At 38.2% G+C, this 27756-nt stretch overlaps 2 protein-coding genes across 9 annotated transcripts in view; both read right to left on the reverse strand.

The window, feature by feature from the left end:
* Positions 1-27756, reverse strand: part of CNTN4 (contactin 4) — a 971999-nt gene that overhangs the window by 896822 nt on the left and 47421 nt on the right. The gene's annotated exons all lie outside the window — the stretch shown is intronic.
* Positions 20771-21282, reverse strand: LOC110132464 (protein FAM32A-like). Its single transcript, XM_070456143.1, has one exon. The coding sequence runs from the start codon at positions 21268-21270 to the stop codon at positions 20935-20937; it is 336 nt and encodes a 111-aa protein (XP_070312244.1). The 5' UTR covers positions 21271-21282; the 3' UTR covers positions 20771-20934.

The following is a 27756-nucleotide window of genomic DNA, read 5'->3' on the forward strand; positions in this document are numbered from 1 at the left end:
TGTAGTGCCAATGGTTCCTGTCACACAAGCTTAAAATTTCAATCATCTCTGCTTTTCTTTTGGCCCCTATATGCAATCAGTAAGCAAGTCCCATTTTCACTTTCACAATCTCTCTCGTTTGTCTCTTCTTCTCCAATTCTATCTTCTCTACTACAATTCAGGTGTTTATTATTTCTTGCTTGTCTATCGAATAGCCTCCTAACTCGTCTCTGTCGCCAGTGTCAGTCCCATACAATCCACCTGTCACACACTACCACTGGAAAGAACTGCCGCCTGATGGACATCTCCATTCCTCGCCACCCCATTCTCAGAAACATTTACATTCCCTATCCTCTACCAAAAACCCCCAACTCACTGAGCTAAATATTTAAAGGCTCACATGGGCTGGTCTTTTTAGCATTTGACTTTCAGGAAGTTGAAAAGTTGAAAGAGCTAGTCACTCAGTCACGTCCAACTCTTTGTGACCCCATGGACTGTAGTCCACCAGGCTCCTCGGTCCATGGGATTCTCCAGGCAAAAATACTGCAGTGGGTTGCCATTTCCTTCTCCACTTGACTTTCTAATCATTGTTAATAAATTCTCTGATACTATCTAAGGGGAAGATTAACTTATAATAAAATGACTTAGTTAAAAGCTTTACCCTGAATGTACCAGGTCCATGATTCTCAAACTTTAGGACCCATCAAGTCAGCTGAAGTGCTTGTTAAAACACAGTCTGGGGATAGGATGCAGCAGTTTCTGATTCAGTAGGTCTGGGGTGAAGCTTGAGAATTTCCTTTTTTAATAAGTTCTTGGGTGCTCCTGGTCCAGGGATCACTCTGAAAACCACTTCTCTAGATTAGAGTATCACAGATAATATTAACACCAAACACATCAAGCACTTGATGAACAATATAGAATCTCAAGTAAATACATTACACAAATGATCTGTTCTTGTCTTGTATGGGTTTTGTTATATTTGGAGACTAAGTTTTCTGACAACTGTTAACAGACACCAACAGTGAGCATGATTACATGAGCTTTGACATATGTCAATCAGAACACCTTCAAGAAATGTAATTTGCCCTGGGATTTTATTTATACCGGTAGAATATAGACTATAACTTCCTGCTGAATTTCTTACCTAAAATGAAAACAGCTCTACTTTTTCCAATGCTTAAAGCAGGAAATACTCAGTACAAAAATTCAAATAATTTAGAATGTTAACTATATGAAATAAAGTTAAAAATCTCCACTCTCTCATTTCAGCTCCTATATTCTTAAAAGTTTGGTTTTCTTTTTTGTAACTTTTTTTTTCTTTACACAAAGGACAGACACAAAGATGAAGATATAGATTACAAAAGTGAGATCACAAATTACACTGTTTAGAAACTGTTTTCTCCTCTGACAATTGTACTGAATATTTACCAAATCAATACATACAGACACACCTCGTCATTACTGAGTCCCTTAAACATTCTTTTGTAAGAATGTATGGTTTTTATTTAAGAACCCATTTCTTGGTAGATATTTAGATGTCTAATTTTTTGACAGGGGTTAATCAAAACTATTTCTATTTACATATGCCTTGTGTTTATGGAGAACTTCTATTATACTGAATTTAAAGTTTTAAGAAAATTTAATTTACCTTTCTCTTTTATAGTTTCTGGACTTGAATCACACTAAGGAGATCCTCCCCTCAAAGTTAAAAGTATTCTATATTTTCCTATTGTATGATGTGGTTATTTTTATATTTTAATCTTAAGTTAATATAAATTATTTTTGTTTGAAGTAGAAATTTATTAAAACAAGTGTTTTTTTTTGCAGAATTTGTTGAGTTACCAATCTATAGTATTGTTCATTCTATAAGACACATTTCATACACACTTAAATTCCTAAATATCATTTGTTGTGTTTCTATTGATCTATTTCTGCACAATTTTGTATTGTACAATACTTTTTTTTAATTTTGGCTTTTAATTCAAGTTTATATTTCATAAAGTCCCCTACTCCCTTTTACACAATGTCCTTCTTCTAAATCCCTAAAAAATTTTAATGACTTTTCCCTAAGAACAAATTTAGATTCACTGTTTAAGTTTTGCCCTAAACCAAAGTACCAAAATACATACATATATACATACATTGGAGAAGGAAATGGCAACCCACTCTAGTATTCTTGCCTGAAAAATTCCTTGGACAGAGGAGCCTGGTGGGCTACAGTCCATGGTATTATGAAGAGTTGGACACTACTGGGCACATATACACATATATATATACATAAATAGAACTGTTAAGATTTTATTCAGAATTCCAATACATATGTATATTAATTTATGTGCAACTTATATTCTTAAAGGTGTTCCAAATTAGGAGGAAAGTGTGCTTTACTTTTCAATCAAATATTTGTTTTACATTACTTAATAAAGAGGAATACATTCCTTCATGTAGGCCTTCTTGCAGTAGCATTTCCTGTTCAGTCTACTTTTTTTCTTTTTTGTAATTGCTTCTCTTGCAAATATATTTCCTTTATATATCTTTCTCTCTGTTTTTTTTTGTTTGTTTGTTTATTGACATATAGTTGATTCATAAAATTGTGTTAGTCTCAAGTGTACGGAAAAGTGATTCAGGCTTTTATTGTTCAGATTACATTCCATTATAGGTTATGAAAGGTTCTTGAATATCATTTCCTGTGCTATACAGCAAATCTTGTTGCTTATTTATTTTATACATAGTAGGTCATCTGTGTCAATCCCATATTCCTAATTTGTCCCTCTCCCATTACCTTTCCCCTTTCATAACCTTAAGTTTGTTTTCTATGTCTATGAGTCTGATTCTGTTGTGTGTATAGATTTATTGATAGCATTTTTCAGATTTCACATATAAGTGATATCACATCTGTCTTTGTCTTCTTTCACTAAGTATAATACTAAGTCTACATATGTTGATGCAAATGACAATATTTCATTTTTTTATGGCTGAATAATATTCAATTGCATGCATATATACATATACATACATATATATATATATGTGTGTGTGTATATAAAAAACATCATCTTAAGCCAATCATCTGTTGATGGATATCTGGGTTGTTTCCATGTCTTGGCTATTGTACATAGTGCTTCTATCTCTCTAGTAATGATGTTGAGGATCTTTTTACGTGACTGTTGCCCATCTGAATGTCTTCTTTGGGAAAACATCTATTTAAGTCTTCTGCTGATTTTTTGATTGGGTTGTTTGTTTTTCCAACATCGAGTTACATAGCTGTTTATTTTGGATAGTTACCCCTTGTGTGTTGCATCATTTGCAAATATTTTTCTCCCATTCCATTGGTTGTCTTTTCATTTTTTGATGGTTTTCTTTGCTATGCAAAAGTTTTTAAGTTTGATTAAGCCCCATTTGTTTATTTTTGGTTTTATTTCTTTTGCCTTAGCAGAATGATCTAAGAAAATATTGCTACAATTTATGTCAGAGAATGTTTTGCTTCTGTTCTCTTCTAGGAGTTTTACGGAGCCATGTCTTATATTTAGGTGTTTAAATCATTTTGAGTTTTTTGTTGTTTTTTTTTACACAGTGTGAGGGAGTGTTCTAATTTCATTGATTTACACACAGCTCTCTAGCGTTCCCATCACCACTTGTTGAAGAGACTATCTTTTCTCCACTGTATTTTCTTGCCTCCTTTGTCACAGAATAAGTGAACATGGGTACATGGGTATATTCTGGATTCTCTATTCTGTTTCATACATCAATGTGTCTGTTTTTGTGCCACTCTCATGCTGTTCTTTAAAAAACATTTTTATTTTGTATTGGGGTATAGCCAATTAACAAACAATATCGTGACAATTTCAGAACAGCAAAGGGATTCTGCCATACATATATACATGTATCCATTCTCCTCCAAACTATCCTCCCATCCAGGTTGCCAAATAACATAGAGCACTGTTGAAACAGCATCAAAGAATTCCACGTATAGCACATGGAATCTACCATGCTATGCTGTTTTGATTCCTGTAGCTTGGTAGTCTGGAAACGTTATGCTTTCAACTTTTGTTCTGTTTCCACAGGATTGCTTTGGCAATTCTAGGCCTTTTATGGTTCCATATAAATTTTAGGATTATTTGTTCCTTATCCTGTGAAAAATGTCATGAGTATTTTAATTTCCTTTTACATTTCTGATTCTTATTAAGTAAACTACTGATTTTATCTTATAGCTTGCTATATTACTAGCATTAATTCTAAAAGTTTCTAAGTAATTGTAAAAATTCTATTGAAGAACCCCAAACAGTAATCTGAAAACACTAATAATTTGTACCTTTCCAGTATATATTCTTAATTTTGTTTCCATTTTATGTTCTACAATCTTCAGAGTATTGCTCAATGAGAGCATTTATAAGGAACATTTATGTCCGATTTCTTTTGAACAGGAATGTTTTTAGTGTTCACGATGAACTGTCAGGTTTATTACTATTTTTCATAGATACCCTCAATCATAATCATGCTAAGAAATTTTCTTTTATTTTTCCTAGTTTGCTAAGAGCTTTATTTGAAAATGTCTATTTAATTTTACTGAAAGGCTGTCAACAACTATCAATAAAATAATAAAGAATTTATCTTTTTAATATACTATAAAAATTATATTAACATACATCTGAATATTGAATTTCTCTTACATTTTTAGAATAAACTATGGATAAGTTTATAGCACTTTTAACATAATAAAGACTGTGATTCACCAGTACTTACATCAGCAATCATAAGGAAAGTTGTCTATAATTTTTGTTGTTACTTGGTGCAGCTCTTCCCAAATTTGACAATATACTTTTATGTTAGCCTCTCAAAATGTGGACTTTAAGTAAAATAAAAAGTGCTCCCTCTAATTTTAAGTGTTAAAATTCTGAAATATTTTAAGTCACTTAGTAATGATTAGGTTCTTAAACTGCTACTGGCACTTAACTCTAAAGCCACTTGAGTCTGTGCATTTTGTAGCAATGAAGTTAAATTTAAGACAGTATTTTGTTATATTTTACCCTAGGAAATTCATTTAACTGGGAATTTTTCTTTTCTTGGAAAAAAAATATTTGTGCTATTTTTTCCCCGAATCACAAATTTTGTTTGCATGTATACATCAATAAAATTACTTATTATTTTTTTAAAAAGTTATCACATATCTATGGTCCTATATCCTTTAAACTTAACATTACATGCATGTGGACTTCTCATGCTTTCTGAATCACACACGACAAAACCTTTTTGATTTTACCACTCTTTTCAAAACATGGGGTATTTTTAATTCTATATATTTTGTATGTAATACAGGGCTTCCCTGGTGGCTCAGAAGGTAATGAATCTGAAACACTTCACTAATTTCTTCTTTTTCAATTACTAATTACTCTTTACTAATTTATTTTCATTTGTAATTTGTTTTTCAGCCACTTGAAGTAATTATTTAGTTTACTTAATTTCAGTCTCTTATATTTAAAAAATGGAAGCAATAATGTTTATTAAAAAAATCTGAACATGAAATTAACCAAATATCAAAATAGTAAACAAGTATCTTTAGTAAGGTTTTTTTAAGATAGTATAAAATTAGGATTTCCTCTTCAACTCAAGAGCCACTCTGATATTCTTTTTTTCTTTTAATTTTCAAGTAACTCCACTTTTGCTACTTGTTAATTTACAGCTTTATTACTCCTTTGAGAACAGGTGAGATTTTTTTAAATTTTAAATGCCATATTTCTTTTAGATATATCATATAATCAATTTTCATAAACATTTCACACTTGGACAATAATGCAGAGGCTACATTTGTAGAGTATAAACTTTCAAACTGTAGCTTTGAAATAAATCTTAATTGAATTATAATATTCAAAATCAGTGATTATCAAATGAAAAGAGAGTAGAAAATCAGCACACACAATAGAAACCTAAAACTCTTTTAAAAATTAAAGAAGAAAAAAATGGATAAGGAGGAATGTGTAAACAAAGAAGTATTGTGTTGTAAAGCTTTATTCTTAGTCACCACTTTAATTTATTTTAAAATTGGAATGACATTAAACGAAAAGGGAGAAGTTTCTGTTACCAAAGAAGAAGTATGAACTTAAAATTATACTTTGGATTTCTTTGGTGATAGTACAGTTCTAGGTTTTGTGTTAAAATTTCCTAGTCTGGTAGCAATTGTATTAATTATTTCTTAAGTTTTTAAGATTCTAATTCATCATACTTTAATGAGAGTTTTTCAGTACATAAAGGTTTAATGCTACTATATCTTGGTTGAACTGTTATCAATAAACACAGTCCTGTAATATTGTAATACTTTATTATTCATTATTTTAAACAGCATATAGCTGGGTTACACTTTTATCTGATGTAAGAACATCTGTTTTGTAATTAAAGTTTGTTGTTGTTCAGTCGCTCAGTCATGTACAACTCTTTGAGATACCACAGACTGCAGCATGCCAGGCTTCCCTATCCTTCACTATCTCCCAGAGTTTGCCAAAACTCATGTCCATTGAGTCGATGATGCCATCCAACCATCTCATCCTCTGTTGCCCACTTCTCCTCCTGCCTTCAATCTTTCTCAGCATCAGGGACTTTTTCAATGAGCTGCCTCTCCTTATCAGGTGGTCAAAGTATTGGAGTTTCAGTTTTAGCATCAGTCCTTCCAATGAATATTGAGGGTTGATTTCTTTTAGTATTTATTGGTTTGATCCCTCTGCTGTCCAAGGGACTCTCAAGAGTCTTCTTCAGCACCAAAATTTGAAAGCATCAATTCTTCGGTGCTCAGCCTTCTTTACGGCCCAACTCTCACATCCATCCATAAATGATTACTGGAAAAACCATAGCCTTGACTATACAGCCCTTTGACAAAGTGATGTCTCTGCTTTTTTAACGTGCTGTCTAGATTTGTTATAGCTTTTCTTCCAAGGAGCAAGCATCTTTTAATTTCATGGCTAAAGGAAATAAAATCTGCCACTGTTCCCACTGTTTCCCCATCCACTTGCCATGAATTGATGGGGCTGGATGTCATGATCCTAAGTTTTTTGAATGTTGAGTTTTAAGCCAGTTTTTTCACTCTCCTCTTTCACACTCATCAAGAGGCTCTTTAGTTCCTCTTCACTTTCTGCTACTAGAGTGATATCATCTGTATATCTGAGGTTGTTGATATTTCTCTTCGCAGTCTTGATTCCAGCTTGTGATTCATCCAGCCAGGTATTTCACATGACGTACTTTGCACAGAAGTTAAATAAGCAAGGTGACAATATGGAGTCTTTCCCAATTTTGAACCAGTTAATTCTAAACCAATTAAGGTTTAACTTACTGAATTACAATTTTCGTGTGTTCTATCATTTGTTTTTGTTTACATTTTCTTATTGCTTTCTTCCCCCAAATTTTTACTTTATTACTGAAGTTTTCTTTTTCCCATTATTATTTTCCTATCTGTAGTCATTACGGAGATCCACTTTACCTCTTTTGCACCATTGTCTCGTGTCTCGTGTGTTTTAGTCGCTCAGTTGTGTCTGACTCTTTGCGACCCCGTGGACTGCAGCTCGCCAGGCTCCTCTGTCCATGGGATTCTCCAGGCAAGAATACTGGAGTGGGTTGCTATTCCCTTCTCCAGGGGATCTTCCTGACCCAGGGATCAAACCCAGCTCTCCTGCACTGCAGGCAAGTTCTTTACCATTTAAGCCACCAGATAAGCCCATTAGTTATCTTAAAATACACAGTGACAACTAGGAGATATTGCAGGTTTGGTTCCAAGCCACAATAAACAAATACCATAGTAAAGAATTTTTGGTTTCCCAGTGTATATAAAAGTTATGTTTGCACTGTACTGTAGTCTATTAAGTGTGGAATAGTATTACATTTAGAAAAATATTTTACATATTTTAATTAAAACAAAATGTTATGCTAAAAAAGGCAAACCATTTTTAAGCCTTTGATTAGTATTCATCTTTTGATAGTCGAGGGTTTTGCCTCTATACTGATGACTGCTCAATAATCAGCATTGAGATTGTTAAAGGCTGGGGTGGCTGGGGCAATTCCTTAAAATAAGACAACAATGAAGTTTGCCACATTGATTGACTCTTCCTTTCATGAATGATTTCTCTGTATCGTGCAGTGCTGTTTCATAACATTTTACCCCCAGTTATCTCCTTTCAGAATAGGAGTTAATTCATCCAAATCCTGCAGCTGCTTTATCAACTAAGTTGATGTAATATTCTAAACCTTTTGTCATTATTTCAATCATCTTCACCATGAGAAGATTCCATCTCATGACCACTTTCTCTGCTCATCCCTAAGAATAAACTCTTCATGCTTTATAATTTTGAGATTGTAGCAATTCAGTCACACCTTCAGGGTCCATTTCTAATTTGAATTCTCTTGCTGTTTCCACCAGTTCTACAGTTAACCTCTTCCACTGAAATCCTAAGCCCCTCAAAGTGAACCATGAGGGTTGGAAGCAACTTCTTCCAAATTCCTCTCAATATTGATATTTTTCAACCTCTTCCCATGAATCCCAAATGATCTTAATGACATTTACAGTGGCAGATCCTTTTTAAAAGGTTTTCCATTTACTTTACCCAACTTCATCAGAGCAATCATTGTCTATGGCAGCTAAAGCCTTACAAAATATACTCCTTAAATGCTAAGACTTGGAAGTCAAAATTACTTTTGGGCTACAAAATTACTCCATGGGCAACAGAATGAATATTGTGTCATCAGACATGGAACACACACTAATATTACACTTCTCTTTCAGACCTCTTGGGTGACCAGATGCACTGTCAATGAGCAGTAATATTTTTAAATGAAAATTTTTTTCTAGGCAGTAGGTTTCAACAGTAGGCTTAAAATATTCAGTAAACCATGCTGTCAATAGATGTTCTGTCATTCAAGTTTTGTTTTTCCACTTTAGAACATAGGCAGAGTATATTTAGTGTGTTTCTTAGGATTTCTACGGTTTGGGGGATGGTTAATATGTATAGGCTTCAATTGAAAGTCACCAGCTGTGTTAGTTCTAACAACCCTTTACAGCTTGGAAGTCAAGGACTGACTTCTCCTCTCCAGCTATGCAAGTAATAGATGGCATCTTCCCCTGATACAAGCTGTTAGTCTACATTGAAAAAGTGTTGTTCAATGTAGCCACCTTCATTCACTATCTCAGCTAGATCTTCTGGATAACTTGCTGAAGCTTCTACATTAGCACTGGCAGCTTCACTTGTACTTTTCTGATATGAAGGGAGTTTCTTTCCTTAAATCTCATGAGGTAACCTCTGCTAGCTCCAAACTCTTCTTCAACAGATTCCTCACTTCTCTCATCCTTCACAGAACTGGACACCATTGGAGCCTTCCTCTGGATAATGTTTCAGCTTACAGAAACATTGTGGCTGGTTTGATCTTCTCTCTAGCCCATTGAAACTATCTCTGTATCAGCACAAGGCTGTTCTGCTTCCTTATCCGTCATGTGTTCACTGAAGTAGCACGTAAAATTTCCTTCAAGAATTTCTCCTCTGTATTCACAACCTGGTTACCTGTTTGGTACAACAGTCTTAGGTTTTAGCCTGTCTTGGCTTTTAACATGCCTTCTTCCCTAAGTGTCATCATTTCTCACTTTTGATCGAAAGTGAGAGATATGAGACTCTTTCTTTCACTTTGGGGCCATTTCAGGGCTATTAATTGGTCTAACTTCAATATTGTTGTGTCTCAGAGAGCAGGGAGGCTTGAGGAGAGGGAAAGAGATGGATGAACAGCTGGTCAATGTAACAGCCAGAACACATTCACCAACTAAGTTTTACATCTAATATGGGTATAGTTGTGGTACCTCAAAATGATAGTAACATCAAAGATCCCTGATCATACATCATCAAAACGTATATAATAATGAAAAAAGTTGGAAATACTTTTGAGAATTTCCCAAAATGTGACATAGAAACAGGAAGTGAGCAAATGTTATTGGAAACATGGTGCTAACAGACTAGCTCAACACAGGGTAACCCCAAACCTCAAATTTGTTTTTTAAAAAATACAATATCTGTGAAGCACAATAAAATGATCTAAGCACATGTAACATAATTCTCCATCAACCTCAATAACTAAATCATCTTTATAACTTCCCACTGAACTGACTGACTGAAGAACTTCTCATTAAGAAAAAGGCTAAGAAATCACAGGCTTCTATTTCTTCAGTGGTCCCCTCACTCTGTACAACCTTTTCACCACAATATTTACAAATTACCTAGCTTCTTCTAAAGTAACCTAGGTTTTTATTTTTAGTAAAATGATTATTTACATTCAGTTCAGTCGCTCAGTCATGCCCGACTCTTTGAGACTTCATGAACCCACAGCATGCCAGGCTTCCCTGTCCATCACCAACTCCCAGAGTCCACCCAAATCCATGTACATCAAGTCAGTGATGCCATCCAACCATCTCATCCTCTGTTGTCCCCTTCTCCTCCTGCCCTCAATCTTTCCCAGCATCAGGGTCTTTTCAAATGAGTCAGCTCTTTGCATGAGGTGGCCAAAGTATTGGAGTTTCAGCTTCAAAATCAATCCTTCCAATGAACACCCAGGACTGATCTGCTTTAGGATGGACTGGTTGGATCTCCTTGCTGTCCAAGGGATTCTCAAGAGTCTTCTCCAACACCATAGTTCAAAAGCATCAATTCTTTGGCAATCAGCTTTCTTCACAGTCCAACTCTCACATCCATACATGACCACTGGAAAAACCACAGCCTTGACTAGATGGACCTTTGTTGGCAAAGTAATGTCTCTGCTTTTTAGTATGCTGTCTAGATTGGTCATAACTTTCCTTCTAAGGAGTGTCTTATATTTCATGGCTGCAATCACCATCTGCAGTGATTTAGGAGCCCAGAAAACTAACGTCTGACACTGTTTCCACTGTCTCCCCATCTATTTGCCATGAAGTGATGGGACCAAATGCCATGATCTTAGTTTTCTGAATGTTGAGCTTTAAGCCAACTTTTTCACTCTCCTCTTTCACCTTCATCAAGAGGCTCTTTAGTTCTTCTTCATTTTCTGCCATAAGGGTGATGTCATCTGCATATCTGAGGTTATTGATATTTCTCCCGGCAATCTTGATTCCAACTTGTGCTTGCTCCAGCCCAGCATTTCTCATGATGTACTCTGCATAGAAGTTAAATAAGCAGGGTGACGATATACAGCCTTGACGTACTCCTTTTCCTATTTGGAACCAGCCTGCTGTTCCATGTCCAGTTCTAACTGTTGCTTCCTGACCTGCATACAGGTTTCTCAAGAGGCAGGTCAGGTGGTCTGGTAATCCCATCTCTTTCAGAATTTTCCACAGTTTATTGTGATCCACACAGTCAAAGGCTTTGGCATAGTCAATAAATTATTTACAGTATGTTCTTTCTAGGTTACCAAATAAGGCTGGGTGTTAGATCACTCAGGGAACCTATGAAAAATACAGACTGTTGGGTCCTATCTCAGATTTAAACATTTTGTCACTAACTTTGGACTTTAAGAATCAACATTAAAAATCTTCTCGTGATCTTAACACAGTCGGCCCAGGGCTAATGTTAGAGCAGCATCCAAGAGTGAGAAACCATGTCCTCCTCCTCCACAATCTACTCTGACACATTTTCATTTTATCTATAGTACTTCATGGCTTCATTATGTACACTCCCCCCCCACCCCACCTCTTTCTTCCTTTCTCTTCTTTTCTTTAAGAAACAACCAATTCGGAGATACTTTTGAGCCCTTTCATGTATCAAAATGTACTATTTCCCTTCATATAATAAGAAAGAGTATCTGGTTAAAGAATATCAGGGTGGCAACCATTTTTCCACTCAGAGTCCTGGAAAGCATACTGAACTGTCCACAAGCATTTGTGTTGCAGGTGACAAATTAAGTAACAAATTACTTCTTCTTTGTAAGCAACCTATTTTTTAATGTGTGAATTTGTATATGAATTTTCTCTTTATCCTTGGAATTCAAAGTTTACACCATGATGTGTCTAAAGTTTTTATTTTCATTAATCTTCACCAGCCTGTGGTGGGTTCATTTAATGTGAAGGCTTTAAGAATTAGTCCGGCTTAGGGGGAACGGTAATCTATTATTTCTCCTCTTTCCTCACATCTGTTCTCTATTTCAAAAATGCCTATTATTAGCTATGAGTTGAGCCCCAGGATCTATCCTTCGTGTCTCATCTTCTCCTTTATAAACTGTCTTTTTGCTTGTAGTTATGTTCATTCTGCCAGCCTTCTAGTTAATTAATTTGGTTTCCAGGAGAAACCTTTCTCATATTTACCACCTCTTTGGATACTTTGTGTGTTTCCCTGAAAAAAATCTTTTTTGCTTTCATTTTCATTTTTTTCCTTTTTTCATGATTGATTTTGATTGATAAATACAATATCTCCTGTGACTGACAGAAAACTTCAATCGGTATATCATTATAGGTCTCGTCTACACACAACTTTAACCTTTCTCTAAAACAACTGTGGTTATGAGCATTGACAGGCCATGTGGACAGCAGAGAGCAAGAGCAACTGCACCCATTCCTTAAGTTTGACAAATACCCGAGTCAATAAACAGATCACCACAGCTCTCCCACATCCCCTCTGCATGAAGGGTGGCCTCAGACATCCCACAAAATTTCAAATACATGAATGGAGATCCGTATGGATTTTCTAGCAGTGGGACATATTTTTCCCTATGATTATATGGTGAGTAGTTGGGAAAGCAGAAAAGTCTAAAATAAAATAAAAAACAAAACCTAATTAAATTGCACATCATGGTGTTACCTCATTTTTTTTCACAGTGAAAGGATTCTTTACTTTTTAAAAATCCAAACATATACACACATATAACAATATGTCAACATTAAAAAGGAGTACTTTTCAATACAATGAACAGAATTCTGAACAAAATTCTCAGAGAGGAATCTCACAGCAATGAACAAATGAGTAATTCAAGTGCAAATCATGTTGAAATCATAATATGCTCAAATGAATAAAATGCATATGAGAAAACTACACTAAAATATATGTTTTTAAAAAAATTTATCCTCATTTACACCTACATTCTATTTAGTCTTAAGTCTCTGCTTTCACTGAAAAAGAATAAAACTAAACAAAATCCCAGGTGGCACTAGTAGTAAAGAACCCCTTTGACAATGTAGGAAACTTAAGAAAGGCGGGTTGGATCCCTGGGTTGGAAAGATCCTCTGATGGAGGGCATGACAACCCACTCCAGTGTTCTTGCCTGGAGAATCTCATGGACAAAGGAGCCTGGCAGCCTATGCTCCATAGGGTCACAAAGAGTCGAATACAACTGAAGTGACTTAGCACGCACCCATGCATGTAATAAACAAAAAATAAAATATTTGAGATATTTTCAAAAGATGTAAGATCATTATGTTATGAACAAAAGGCAGTGACTTTACCTTAATTTCAGATGCAAATATTCTAATCAGTCATTTGACACTGAAGAACTGATACACTCTTCTAAGTGTAAATAAGTGTTAGTCGCTCAGTCGTGCCCGACTCTTTGCGACCCCATTGACTGCAGCCCACCAGGCTCCTCTGTCCATGAGATTTTCCAGGCAAGGATACTGCAGTGCGTTACCATTTCCCTCTCCAGGGCATCTTCTCAACCCAGGGATCGAACCCGGTCTCCTGCACTGCAGGCAGACCTTTACCAACTGAGCTACAAGCAAAGCCACAGACTCTTCTAGAGTTCTACTAATAATTGATGGACTTAGTTGACTTAAGCAGTTTATCTGATTACTGGCATTGAAGAATACTAGGCTTATACAAGAAACAAGAATTCCTCGATACTTTAAACCTCACAGTTCAAAACTTAACTACACCAACTCCTGGTATCTGACCATCGTATTATTTAATATATTTATACTAGGAATGTGTTCTATATGTTGTGTTTAGGGGAGGAAGCCAGTTATGCTCAAAGACTGAGATTGCCTTTGGCAATATTTTACTTAAACCCAGGTTCACTGTAGGAATTATAATAATTGCACAAGTCAAAAACATACAGGGTAATGTGTCTTTAAAGAGAAATAACACTCCAATCCAGTTACAAATTAATCACACTACTGTTCCAGATAAGCGGAGATAAAAAGATTAAAAACTAAATTTAGTTTGAGGTGTGCCTCTTTATGAGTTGGTACTTCAGAGAGATGCTTGACCAACCTAGAGATGACTTCCAGCTGCCAAGTATAAAAATAAAAGTCCCTGGTTGCTAGAGCATGTTGCTAGGGACAATGGCACCAGTGTTGGCAGCATCCTCTTGGGTAGCTTAACAGCTTTTGTCACTGCTGGTAAAAGATCTTTCTTTTTCAAGGTAGGAGCTAATGTCCTGAGGGTGTTTCAAGAGCATGGTAGATCAGCACAGAGTCACCTTGCCCAGACCTCAATTCTCAGATTATCTTCACAAACTTTGGGCATTTATACCTATGTCCCCTCACCAAAGTGGCTTCTTCACCTGTTTTTTTATTGAGAAGCATCCCCGTGAAGGTGGGGGGACTAGCAGCTGAGTTACTGACTGCTTACTGATTTTAACAGAGGAGATGATGACACTGCTGTAACTTACTGCTTTCTCACATCAAGACAATTTTACCTATGAAAACAACCTGCGTTTTCCCATAAGCAAGTGGATTAAAAAAACTTCACTTAGGTCACAAACAAGTAAGATTTGAAATAGTATCAAAACAATACACAACACTATCCTAATCATGACCTAGAAGTTCTCTTTTCGCTTGCCTCTCTGAAATACTGTGATTTCTAATACGAAATATATATTTGGTCTTTATCCATGGTTCTAGCATAAACCTCCCATAACCCTTGGAATTTTTAAGTAATAATAGGACTAGGAGCATCTTTTGTTCTAATATTTAGACTCTGTAACTCTGGTTCCTGGCTAGATAGAGCTCCTAAATGTCTTGACATTTCCTAGATCACAGAAGTAGCCTTTTTTTTTTCTAATGAGGTAGTTCTTGGTGGGCTAATAGTTCAAAAATGGGCACCAATCATCAGAAAACTAAGCCATGATTAGTTTAGAACTTTCAACACCACCTCACATCCTCAGAGAAGGGGAGAGGGGTTTGATATGTGAGTGGACAACTAAGTGTGCCTACATGATGAAGGCTTCATAAAAATCCCCAAAATACAGAGATTTCCAAGTGGCTGAACATATCCACGTACCTGCTGCTGCTGCTGCTAAGTCGCTTCAGTCGTATCCGACTCTGTGCGACCCCACAGACGGCAGCCCACTAGGTTCCTCTGTCCCTGGGATTCTCCAGGCAAGAACACTGGAGTGGGTTGCCATTTCTTTCTCCAAAGCGTGAAAGTAAAAAGTGAAAGTGAAGTCACTCAGTCGCGTCCGATTCTTAGCGACCCCATGGACTGCAGCCTACCAGGCTCCTCCATCCATGGGATTTTCCAGGCAAGAGTACTGGAGTGGGGTGCCATTGCCTTCTCCAATTCACGTACCTAGAGGGCAGCAAACACTAACCCCATGGAGACAGAAGCTTTTGTGTTCAGGACACTTCCAGACCTCCCCTCTGTATTCTTCATCTGTAAATTCATCTGTATCCTTTATCATACAGGGTTTGCCTGACACTCAGATGGTAAAGACTCTGCCTGCAATGCAGGAGACCCGGGCTCAATCCCTGGGTCAGGAAGACGACCTTGAGAAGGGAACAGCAACCCACTCCAGTATTCTTACGTGGAGAATTCCACGGACAGAGGAGACTAGCAGGCTACAGTCCACGGGGTGACAGACAGTCAGACTCGACTGAGCTTATATACTGATAAATACGTGTGCCCATGAGACTTACTAAGCTATTCTAGCAAACAGTCTAAGATGGGGGGTTCATGTGAATCTCTGAATGGTGCCAAATCAGATGGAAGTTGTGGGTAACCAGGTGACCTATTACTTGCAATTGGTTCTCATGTAGGGGCAGTCCTGTGGAACTGAGCCCTTAACCTGTGGGTTCTGCACTAACTCTGGTTAGTGTCAGAACTGCACTGAAACATAGGACATTCAGAGATATCAGAGAGAATTGTGTGCTGTAGGATTAAAACACACACACAGATGGTGTCAGAAGTGTTGTGAGTATGGTGGTAGCAAAAGTGTATAAGTGTAAAGAAGAAACATGCAGGAGAAGTGTGTTTTCTCTACACACTCTCTGCTATGTGGTCCCCCATGTGAATATTCTTTTGCCAGAATGCCTTTGTGTTTCAGTTGTACCAGGAAAAAAATCTGATGATATATCAACCTTGTTCCATCATTCATGATATCTGGAGCCTAAGACAGAAGTGGAGCCATTCTTTCTACCTCTTTTTGCATCTGTTAACACACACGTCACACACCAGCTCCTCCACTGTACCCACTGCGTATCTCAGGTCTCTCTTCCCTTCCATTCACTTCCAGCAAGCCATCCTCTTCCCTGAAGAGCCCTCTGTGTTTCAGAACTTCTTCCTTTCACCCATTTTTCATGCAGCACTAAAATGATCTTTATAAAAGATCTTCCAATAACTTTCCACTACCTTATAATAAAGCCCAGAAATTTTAACACAAATTTTATCATAAAATTCATGATATACACCCCCTTCATCTCCAGCGTCATCCTCCTACATCCCCTTGCTTTAGCCACAGTGATTTCCATTTCTGCAATTACCAAATACAATACGGTTGCCCCTCTGCAGGTACCTCTGAAGTTTCAAAACACAAAGCTTTCTGCCCTATTTCTCTAGTTAACACTTTCTCATCGTAGAGAAGTTCATACGTTGGTCCTCCGATTCACTCACTCATAGCAATTAGTACTCATTTTTAACACTTATTACAGCCATAAATAAACAAAAATATGATTGGTTGTTTAGCATCTATCTCCGATCCCAAAACATAAGCTCCATGAAAATAGGTGTTCTCCCTTCTGTTCACAAAAGTGTGCTCAACATCGAGCACACAAGTGTGTACACAGAAGAAAGGGGCTCAATACAGAATTTATGACCCAAATACGCACATGGGCAACCAACAGGAATGGGGTGTAAACTTAACATGCACTGTGGAACCACATAACCAAATGGAAAAGATTTTGAGCCCCTGTTGAGGAAACTTTAACAGACCTCAAGAAAGTCTTTAGACAGTTCGGAAGCATTGCTAAAGCTCTGTGATAAAATAAGCCTGGACCGGTGATCAAAACATTGGTTACCACCGTTACAACAGTGACGGCAATAACACAGCTGATTTGTTGAGAACTTGGTATGTACTAGGGACAGTGTCATGGAGTTGGCCTGGATCTTATCACTTCTTATTCATCATAATCCTTCAGTGTGAGTACTATTAATATTTTCACTTTAAAATCATGGAACCTAGGACTCAGAAAATTTATCTGGCTTGCCTGAAGTCACAGCAAGATAATTAATATACGATCAGCCATCTAGGACACAAACTCAGTCTGTCCACCTTCAGATTCTAAGCCCTTAACCACTATGCAACACTATCTCCTGACTTTGCCACTATGTACGACACTGGCCAAGATGATCCTTCTACTATGTTCATCATGACCTATTCCGTAAAATGATGGTGTTACACCAAAGAACTGTCCAGTGCCTTTTACCTCTAACAATCAATAGAACACATATTTATATAGTCACAGAAGGAACACCATGGACTGTCATTCAATAATTTAAAAAAAAAATTACAATTTAGTAACATGTCCTCCCCATCCTACTTTAGTTTTTCCATAAATAGGTAACTCGGCATTTGACTGGACTATTATTTTTTAAGAAATTTTATTCATTCAAGCAGAAGATATTAGGGAAATAGAAGGCAAAGGAAAGCAAAGAAAAAATAAGAGTTTGAGTGAGCTTTGGAGTTCAATAACAAGGAAAATGAAATAAGCATTTTTAATTTGCAAATCACATAACCAGTCAAAGTAGGTGGTCCAAGATTAAAGACAAATGTGGGCAAGGTTTGTCAAAGGATTAAACTAAATGTTTAAAAAAAAAAAAAAAGGTAAAAATTTGTATTAAACTGACCTTATTATTGTTCATATTTTAAAAAAAGACCATAGTGGGACAAGCATAATCCATTTAAACACTGCATTAACAATGAAAGAGAGTATTTTTAATGACTGCTTACAGATCTCATTTTCTGCAAATCACCTACCAAAAAAAAAAAAAAGGGAGGGCTCACCTCACACAACAGAAGGCTTCAACAGTCCTCAGAGAAAGACAGTGAAGAGGGACAGCTCAAATGCCCGGCAGATAGATAATCCATTTAATAAGAAATCCACAGGGTAGAACAATTTTGATGAGTATAGTCTCAGAACCAACCTTCTGACTTTTGTGTCCTTTCCCACTGCTCTGAGGCACCTGCAATTTTTTTCCCGATGCCCAGGAAAAACTAACTTGTATCACCATGTGAAAAGTTTGATGAAGAACCTTGATAAAAAAAAAAGCTTCATAGGTCAGGCCAAGAGGAGATATAGGATGCCTAACAATTTTGTATTGTATTTTTATATTTAATTTTTAAATAATTTTTAAAATATTAAGGAAGCATTAGGGGTATAGATCCGGAGCTTTGGGCATCTGTTGAAAAACTGTTTTCTTTTAAAGTTAAAAATGTTCAAATTCCTAAGAGGAAGGTGATCATACTGAGAAATTCTTAAGAGGAAAAATCTTGGTTAAGAGTATCAACTCTGGAACATCAATCTTACACAACCATCTCCCTGATCAGATCTTGTCTCGTGCTAAGTCAGTCAATCAGCGCGCCAGGAACAAGTATAGGCATAATGCCAAGAGCGCTGATTGTGATCTGAGCTCATAACTACTTTTCCTCTCTGCTTCTCGGGATCCCCACATCACGCACTGGGCTGGAAAGGTTGTGAACTGAAAGCCCCTGGGCGAAATGTGGCTCAAGGTAGGTCCTGTCCAGCCCACTCAGTGCTCCCTGCACTGACTCAGGTGATGGAAAGAATGCTGGATTATTTCCCAGTATTCTAAAATTTGCAAACTTAACCCCTCCAAACAAAGAAAACAAAAAACAAAAACAAATCAAAGAAAACAAAAAAAAAAAAAGAAAGAAAGAAAATATAAAAAATCAGTAGATAACTTGCTTCTCTTGAAAAAGTGAAGATCTAGAAACAACGGGTTCAAATTCCCAAATGGCAAAACTAGCCACATGCACTCCCTGTTCTCCAGCCTTCTCTGCTGATCAACCACTCACGTATTCTATAACAGGTCTGATTCTCCTGCTCTTTGTGGTCCCTGCTGGCAAGGACATTTTCTCTTCTCCGTATCAGTGATGATTCACTTCACTGAGAGTCTAGGCTTTTTTCAAACGTAGAACTGGAAAGAAGACGAGGATAATCGCTCAGGCACTTTCATCTCAGCAGCCAGCATTTACGACGCTTATGTTTGGTATAACAGCTCATTCTGTCCTTCATAATTCTTTCAATAGTTGTTGAGACCACAGTCACATTTGTAGGGTAAGAAACTGTTAAATAAAAGCTTTTATTCTCTATTATTTATGAAATGCATTTTAAAAAACATTGAGTGTGTATGTACTGAAATATTAATGCACAAATAATGAAGGGCAGCAGACTTTTGGAAGCATACCTAAACTTTTTACATTACTACTTTTGGAAAACAACATCTCCCCCTTTGTCTGTCTTTGTGTTGTAAGCTGTATTTTCTGGAACATAAAATTTGATGTGTAACTTTGCCACTCTGTCCTATTTACCAGGGTTGTTAAAAAAACCCTTCGAACATTTCCATATCCCATGTAGGGCAGGCAGTATGTCCAAGATTAAAGAACATGGGAATTAAATCCTGGCAACTTACACTAAATTGAATCCAAACACTAGTCCTTGTAATTTAGGGTATGAGTGTGAGGCTCCACTCTAATTTCAGTGTAAATGAAATCATCCTCCCTAATTTGGGGTTCTTTTCATTCATTTTGATAGACTCCTGGGAGTGATTTTATGCAAATGTGTGCTTATTCAGCCATGTCTCTTGAATGAAAACAATGATTTATTCTGTACCTACTCATGAAAGACAATTAATTTCTGAGAAAATTCGAAGGGAAAAGATAATGTCAGCAACAGAATTTCAAGATTAACTGAAAACATTCATTTCAGCTAAGTCAGTTACCACAACGTGGCGTGAATATATTTTAATATATAAAATTAACATTTATTGGACACCTCCTATAAGCCAGCATTATCCTAGGACATCTCACTGGATATCTCAGTTTATCATCTCACAAATCAATTTTTATAAATGAGGAAATAGGCTTAAATCTTGAAAAACTTATCTCAAGTAACCCAGGTAGTAAGCAATGAAGGTGGGTTTGAAACTAGAAATTATACCAGAGATTGTTCATTTTTAATTTTTTACTTTGTAGAGGCAATCCCCAATTTATATGTGCAAAATACATCAAGATTCCTTTCCTATTTGTTGTACCCCATGAGAGTCTGCAGTTTTACAAGCTCCTCTGATGATGTTTACGCACCAGTCCTTTGGCGACTTAAAACCCACTGACTGCAGGCATGCGTTCTCCAGTGCATCCTTTCCTCAGCTGGTTCTGAGTGATCCTACCGAGGTTCACCACCTTTCCTATTCCAACCGCAATAAACACGTGTCTTGTTCTTCCCCACCCATCGGACTTCTCTTGGGATACACGTCTTCTCTGGATATGTTCCTATCTCATACCTTAAAACATCCTCTTCTAAGAAGCCACCCCATCCTTAATTTTTTTTTTTGGGGGGGGGGGGAAGGATAGTCTTTAATCATGTTCCAGAATGAGGACACACAGCTTTGAAAAGCACTGTCTCAGCAGAAGACGCAAGGATGTGTGCACAAGAATGTTTCTAGAAGATACCAAGGCCCCAAACATAACCGTGACGTTGCCGTCTGCTCCTTCTTGATGCCGCCGGTACCCGGGGCGGGCCTGCTACTTGTTCCAGCTGACTTTGGGAATGTCGCAGTGCTCCGTGAGCGTGTCCAGGTGTCTGCTGAGGTCCTCTCCTCTCTGCTTGTGGGTTCTGGATGCTTTCTTCAGGATCCTCTCCATTTGCCGCTTCTCCTGCCTCTTCTCGAATGCCGCTTGGGCTGGTGTCCGCTTGTCCAGTCCGCGCCGCTTCTCCTCGTTCTTTTTGCTCGTTCCCATCGCTTCCAGGAGTTTCGCCTTGTCTTTGTCTTTCTTTCTCTTCTTCCGCTTAGTCACTCCGAGCTCTGTGACGCCTTTCAGCTTCAGAGGCCCTCTTTGGACCTGCTCGTAGGCCTCCATGGCCTCCTGGAAAGTTCGAGGCGTAAAATGCCACACTTCCTGTTTGATAGCCCCTCCCCCATTCCCCATCCTCAATTTTATTACCCACCATGATTATGTGATATACTGTATTATATTCATATGTATTTACTTTGCTTATTTCACTTTTTAAATATTCTTTCCCATTTTCACAAGTTTAAGTGTAAATTCAAATAAGAAAGTGAAACTTCTCTTTCTTTAAAAATCTCTTTGGGAAAGTAAAGAAAGAAAAAGGCCTCAAGGAGACACGCAAGAAGAAAAGGAGGGAGGTTATGAGTAAAACAAGAAGGAAGAGGTTCAGACACACAGATGAGAAATTTTAATGACCCCAAAAGGACTGATGGACATAAAATAAGCATCTCACAGATACAGGCTTTCACCTATTGTAAAACACCCCGGTATACATACCTAAGAGAGAATAAAACATAACCTCAGTACACATCAGGGAAGCCTGGTTAGCTGGAGTTCATGGGGTCCCAAAGGGTCAGACACAACTTAGAGACTAAACAGTGACAATACACATCATGGTTTCATTTAACTGCAGAACTACCAAAACTGGGACCAAAAGATTGGCATAGTCCTATCCTAACCCTTGGAGGAGGAAATGGCAACTCACTCCAGTATTCTTGCCTGGGAAATCCCATGGACAGAGGAGCCTGGCAGGCTACAGTCCATGGGGTCCCAAAAGAGTCAGACACGACTTAGTGACTGAACAACATCATCCTAATCCTATTACTGTGTAATGCTGTGATCGTGTGAAAAGTTACTGGAGTTCTCTCAGCTTCCATCTCCTCATCCATAAAACAAACATTCATTGAGAATCTATAGGGAATCTGACAAGCCAATGGAGACAAAGTTCATTTGCAATTGCATGCTCATTTTTCCACCTGGCCTAATGGGCAGGATATCCTCTGTGGACACCCATGTGCTGTGCTTAGTCGCTCAGTCCTGTCCGACTCTTTGCAATCCCATGGACTGTGGCCCACCAGGCTCCTCTGTCCATGGGGATTCTCCAGGCAAGAACACTGGAGTGGGCTGCCATGCCCGCCTTCAGGGGATCTTCCCAACTCGGGGACTGAACCCAGGTCTCCCGCATGGCGGGGGGATCCTTTACCAGCTGAGTCACCAGTGAAGCCCAAGAACACTGGAGTGGGTGGCCCATCCCTTCTCCACCGGATCCTCCAGGCCCAGGAATCGAACCGGGGCCTCCTGCATTGCAGGCGGATTCTTTACCTTCTGAGCCACCAGGGAAGCCCGTGCTAGCGATCTGACCACTGTCATTGTGAATTGCTGCCTCGCAGTGGCGCTCTTTACAGAATCTGCAGAGGAAGCTCGGCTACTGCTGCAGTGGGATCCCAGAGGGCCCAGCAAGGCCCTTGGAGGAGAATTTCACTTCCTGAAGGCAAAGCTCATCGCGGATGCATGGTTCTCAGGCTTCCAATATTTTCCTGATTCAGATTTTTTTTTTTTTTAATTTCCACAAACAGCCACCTCCTAAGTCCCCTGCGGGTCATGGAAGCACTGCCAGGAATGGCTCTAGCATCTTTCATCTCTTGAAAATGCCAGCTTTTTTCCCTCAAAGATCACAAGGGGTTTTGTTTTCGGTCTGACTGTACCCTTTCTAAGGCAGCCCTGCTACCAGTCTGCTGTTAGATGGAAATGCACAGCTACACTTCTAAGGGTAGACATTCTAGAATCTCTATTGCTGGAGAAAAGAAAAAGCAAACCTAAGGAAAACACCTTCTGTAGGAACTTATAGACAAAATGTAAATGTCCTGGTGAAAGAGTAAACGTGAGATGAGAAAACAAAACGGGAGAAACTGAATATAAACTGGACGGTCAAAGAAGGCTCTCTGAGGAAATGGCATGTAATCTGAGACCTTAAAGATGAACAGAAACTGCTGTGGGGTAGAGGGAGAACCTGAGGAAAAGTAAACCACATGTGCAAGGACTCTGGGCCGGTAAGCCTCAGTTGTATTTGATTAAACAAATAGGCCAATGTGGTTCATAGTGGAGAACACGGTGGGGAATGAGAAGATGAATCTGCAGAGGAAGGCCAGGTCTAAATTGTGTGCAGCCTTGGACTATGTAGTTCCCAAGACTCTCCCGGATCACTACCTCACTATTGTTCAGACTTGGTGTGCACTGACAACTTAGCACAAACAAATTCACTTAAAAACGTTTTCAGTCAAGTCAGGGAATAGAGAGGAGTCAAGTCCTTTAACACATGGAGGTGCTCTCTGTTCTTATCAAAGCTGCTGGAGCATCTGATCCTGCGGGATCCCAACGTCTCTACTCTCAGAAAAGCTCCCTCTTAGGTACAAAGAATCTGTATTTACATGTCCTCTGGCAATGGGTGCCCCACTTTTCATAAAAGATACAAGTTTCCACATTCAGGAGTTGGTGGCTCAGGTACTTGAAGCAAAACTCCATTGCTGTAGAAAAATTAATTAATGCAGTAAGGTAAGCACTGGAGAGAGAGAGAGAGAAAGAGAAATGCAGAATTTGGGTTTAAAATTAGCTTTCTGAACATGATGAGAGGATTATGTATAAGGCCCACTGTATTACAATCACAAGCTTTTTTTTCTGGAAACAACATTTCAGGAGAAAGATAGTTAAATGAAAATGATTGGCAGAATGCCAAAGTCTAAAATATCAAAACACTTAACAAATTTTGAAAATATATCTGAACCAAGAAAGAGACAGATGATAGGAGAGGTTTTGCTATTGTCAGATTTAGGGCATTTGCTGTTTTGCCATCTATCAAATCTATTTATCACAAGCAAGACTTTTTCTCTGGGCAGTCCCGTGTAGATAGAAAGAGATTTTAGTGATTTCATTTCCTCTGTGATTCTGGCTCTTTCATGGATCACACAGAGGATGATTAAATGGCTTTTCTGTATTGTTTGTTAAATTTGACTCTTCCCACGAAATGGGGGTGGTTCCCATGGGAACCTGTGGACGTGGTATAAGAGCAAAACAGATCACACACAATCATTGGAGTCTCTACTGGAAAGCACATTTGGCAAAATACTTTATTGGCCATTTCTGTATGAGCAATCCTGTACTACTTATAAATCCAAGATCTGAGGAAGTGAAAGTGTCTTTTGTTGTTGCTTAATCCTCATCTCAAATAAAAATCATGGAACTTCTTCCATTTAAAAAAAAAGTTATTTTGCACACAAACTCAGTCAAGGACAGTAAAGCAGAAACTGCCTCTAAAGTCATTTGAGCAAAATAGGCCAGTTTCACTGAAGTGGTTCAGATGGAATGGAATTTAAAAAAGATAAAAATGATCATATCCATTTCTCCATAGACAACAGAAATTATTATTTTGTAAAAGAGCAGAATGTAAATTTTATAAATTAACCAATACAACATCACATTGCTTCAAATAGACATTATTCATTATTCATAAAGTATAGCTGGAGATAAACTATAAAAAATAATTCTCATGTGCCTTGGTGATTTTCATTCGATTACAAAAACTTTCTACAAGTTTGTAAGCTAGAATCCTACATCACTGTCTAAATAGCATTACCTCCTGGTAAAATTTATGCATGGCTTTCCACATCTCCAGTGCTAAAACTCTAGCAGAAGCCAACATAATCTCTCACCAGGGAAACTGAAATGGCCTTTTAACTGTTCTCCCCACTTCTCACTCCAGACCCTTCTCCACACGCCAGCCAGAGCAATACTTATAAAGGCAAACAGATCACTATTTCAACCCTCCACTAGCTCCCACCTCACTCAGAATAAAATCCAACACCTTTACCATAGGTTACCATTCTCTTTGTGAAAAGGCCACATTTAATCTCATTTTTATCTCCTTTCTAAAATATTCCTCAAAAACTTATTTTATTTGTTATATCAAATTTCTCTCCTCCCATATTCACGTTTAAACACATTTGTTTGCACTTCCACCAGGCCTGTGAAACTTCTTTCATCAAGGTCAACAGTGAACCCTTTCCTGCTAAATAAATAAGATACAAGGACATAATGTACAGCACAGGGAATATAATATTTTATAGTAACTTTAAATGGAATATAATCTACAAAAATATCAAATCACTAATACATCTGAAACTAACATAACACTGTTAATCAACTATAATTCAATAAAAAAATGCAATGATCCCCACAGGTTACCAAAGCCAATAACCAATACTTAGTCATCTTTGACACAGTTGATCATCTCCTCCTCCAGATTGTTTCCGTTTTTACTTTTTAGACAATCTGTTTTCCCCCTATGTCACTGGTTGTTCCATTTCAGTTTTTGCTGATGGCTGTCCCTCTTCTTCAAGAACCTTGTAATGTTTCAGCAACACAATCCTCCATTACCTTGTCAACTGTATTCACTCCCATGATGATCTCATTTCATCTTGAGGCTTTAAGTACCATTAACATGCACAGAACTCCAAACTCTATCTCCAGCCCAGACTTCTTCTGAATGACAGACTGTTACCTCCAAATCCTTACTTCATTTCACTGCTTAGATCGCTCTATTGGTAAATTACTGTTGTAAAACTTCCAGATATAACAGACTGCCTCAAAATTCAGTGACTCAGAGAACTCTACTCAATACAATGACCTCTATGGGAAAATAATCTGAAAAATAGTTAACATATGCACATGTATAACTGATTAACTTTGCTGCTCAGCAGAAACTAACCCACTGTAAATCAACGATACTCCAATAAAAATAAGAAAAAACAACAGCTATTGATTCCCATGGATCTGCAGCTCAGTGAGGGTCTGATGATCCAAAGTATGTTCAGTAGGCAGCCCTGGTCTACTGCACTTGGGGTAAGTGCCTCACGTGCACTCACTGGAGGACCAGTTCAGAAGGCAACGACTGTTGAGGGAAAGCTCTTCTCATGATGACAAAAGAAAGCTCTTCTCACAAGAGATGGAAGCCACCCTGTATGCATATTTCAGTCCCATCTCATCCCACCTCTAATGGTGCACAGGCCAAAGTGAATCAGACTTCTCAGACTACGTCAGGATGGGAGATGCGCCTGAGGACACAAGGAACAGTAACTGCAGAGTGTAACAGATGTCTCGCACTTTACATCTCCAAGCCCACCCCATCCTAATCTGCTCCAGCTAGAGTCATTCCCATCTTCATCTTCTATTTGTTCAAGACCAAACACTGTGAGTCATCTCAGACTCCTTCTCACACACTCTACTTCCGGAAGCTTACAAAATACATTCAGAAGCTGATAAAGTCTCATCATCTCAACCGCCTCCTTCCATGTGCCATTATGTGTATCTCCTGGTTCACTCCATTACGCTAGCAGGTATCCTTGATTAAAGACCCCCTGTCCGAGTCCATATCCCTTGACTCACCCCCACCCCCAAGACGGCAGCTCATTTCACCGAGTCAGAATGAACTGACAGTGGTTTATAAGCCTCTGCGTGATATCACTTATTACCTCTCCAAATGTGTCTCCCACCTCTTCCTTGCTCGCTCTGTTCTGATCTCAAGAGGCTTCTTTGAGGTCTTCTGAGCAAGTCATACTTAATGCCTGCTACCTATCTCTTCTGCACTAGCTCTTACCTGTGCCTGGCAACTTCATGTGCCTGGACAGTCATGGGGCTGACTTCCCCAGCTCCTTCAATATTTCGCTTGAATATCACCTGTACTGTGAGATCCACCTTGACTGCAACATTTTAATTTATAGCCCCCACACCCCCACATTCCTAACCTCCACACAAATTCTTTTCGCATCAATGATGGGCTTACGTTCCACATAATAAAGTTATTTATTATACCTGTTTATTGTCCACTTTCCTCCAACACCCTTCGACCCCCTAACCTGACATGAGGAGCGAAAAAAAGGCTTATTTTGTTCACTGGTGTGTACATCACAAGCAACTCCTGAACCCCCTGAAGGCTACAAAATGCATTCAGTCACTTACTCCCAACTTCGTCCAGACTGAGCTCCTTCTTGCATCAGAGCCCTGACACGTACTGTTCCTTCTGCCTGGGATCTTCTTTGTGTCTCATCATTCACGTCTCTGCCCATACCTCACTTCTCCACAGAAGCTGCCTTTGGGCACCTCATCTAAAATACTCACCTTCTTCCCTCTTTGTCCCACTTTCCTGCTTCATTTTCTCCATCAGACTTTCACACTTTGAAAAATATCTGATTTACTTATTTGCCTGTCTTCTCCTATGAGGGTGAAAGCTCTATGAGAACAAGGACATGTTCCATATTACTCAGACCTGTCTCCTTAACTCACCTAGAACAGTGCCTAGTGGGTCAATAAGAACCTAAAAACAGCTGCTAAATAAATAAGTGTTCCTTCTCAAAGGGGAGGCAACACAAATCTTGTCCACATAATGTGGAAGAAAAATGGTGACTGCATTGCAGGGAGGGCAAGCCTAAAGAAATGAGACAGAGGAAACATGAGTTTTGTGGTTAAACAGAATGTTCCCAAATTCAGTCATCCTTAAAAAGCTGT

Source organism: Odocoileus virginianus, chromosome 26 (genome assembly GCF_023699985.2).
Source record: "Odocoileus virginianus isolate 20LAN1187 ecotype Illinois chromosome 26, Ovbor_1.2, whole genome shotgun sequence".
In the NCBI taxonomy this organism is placed as follows: domain Eukaryota; kingdom Metazoa; phylum Chordata; class Mammalia; order Artiodactyla; family Cervidae; genus Odocoileus; species Odocoileus virginianus.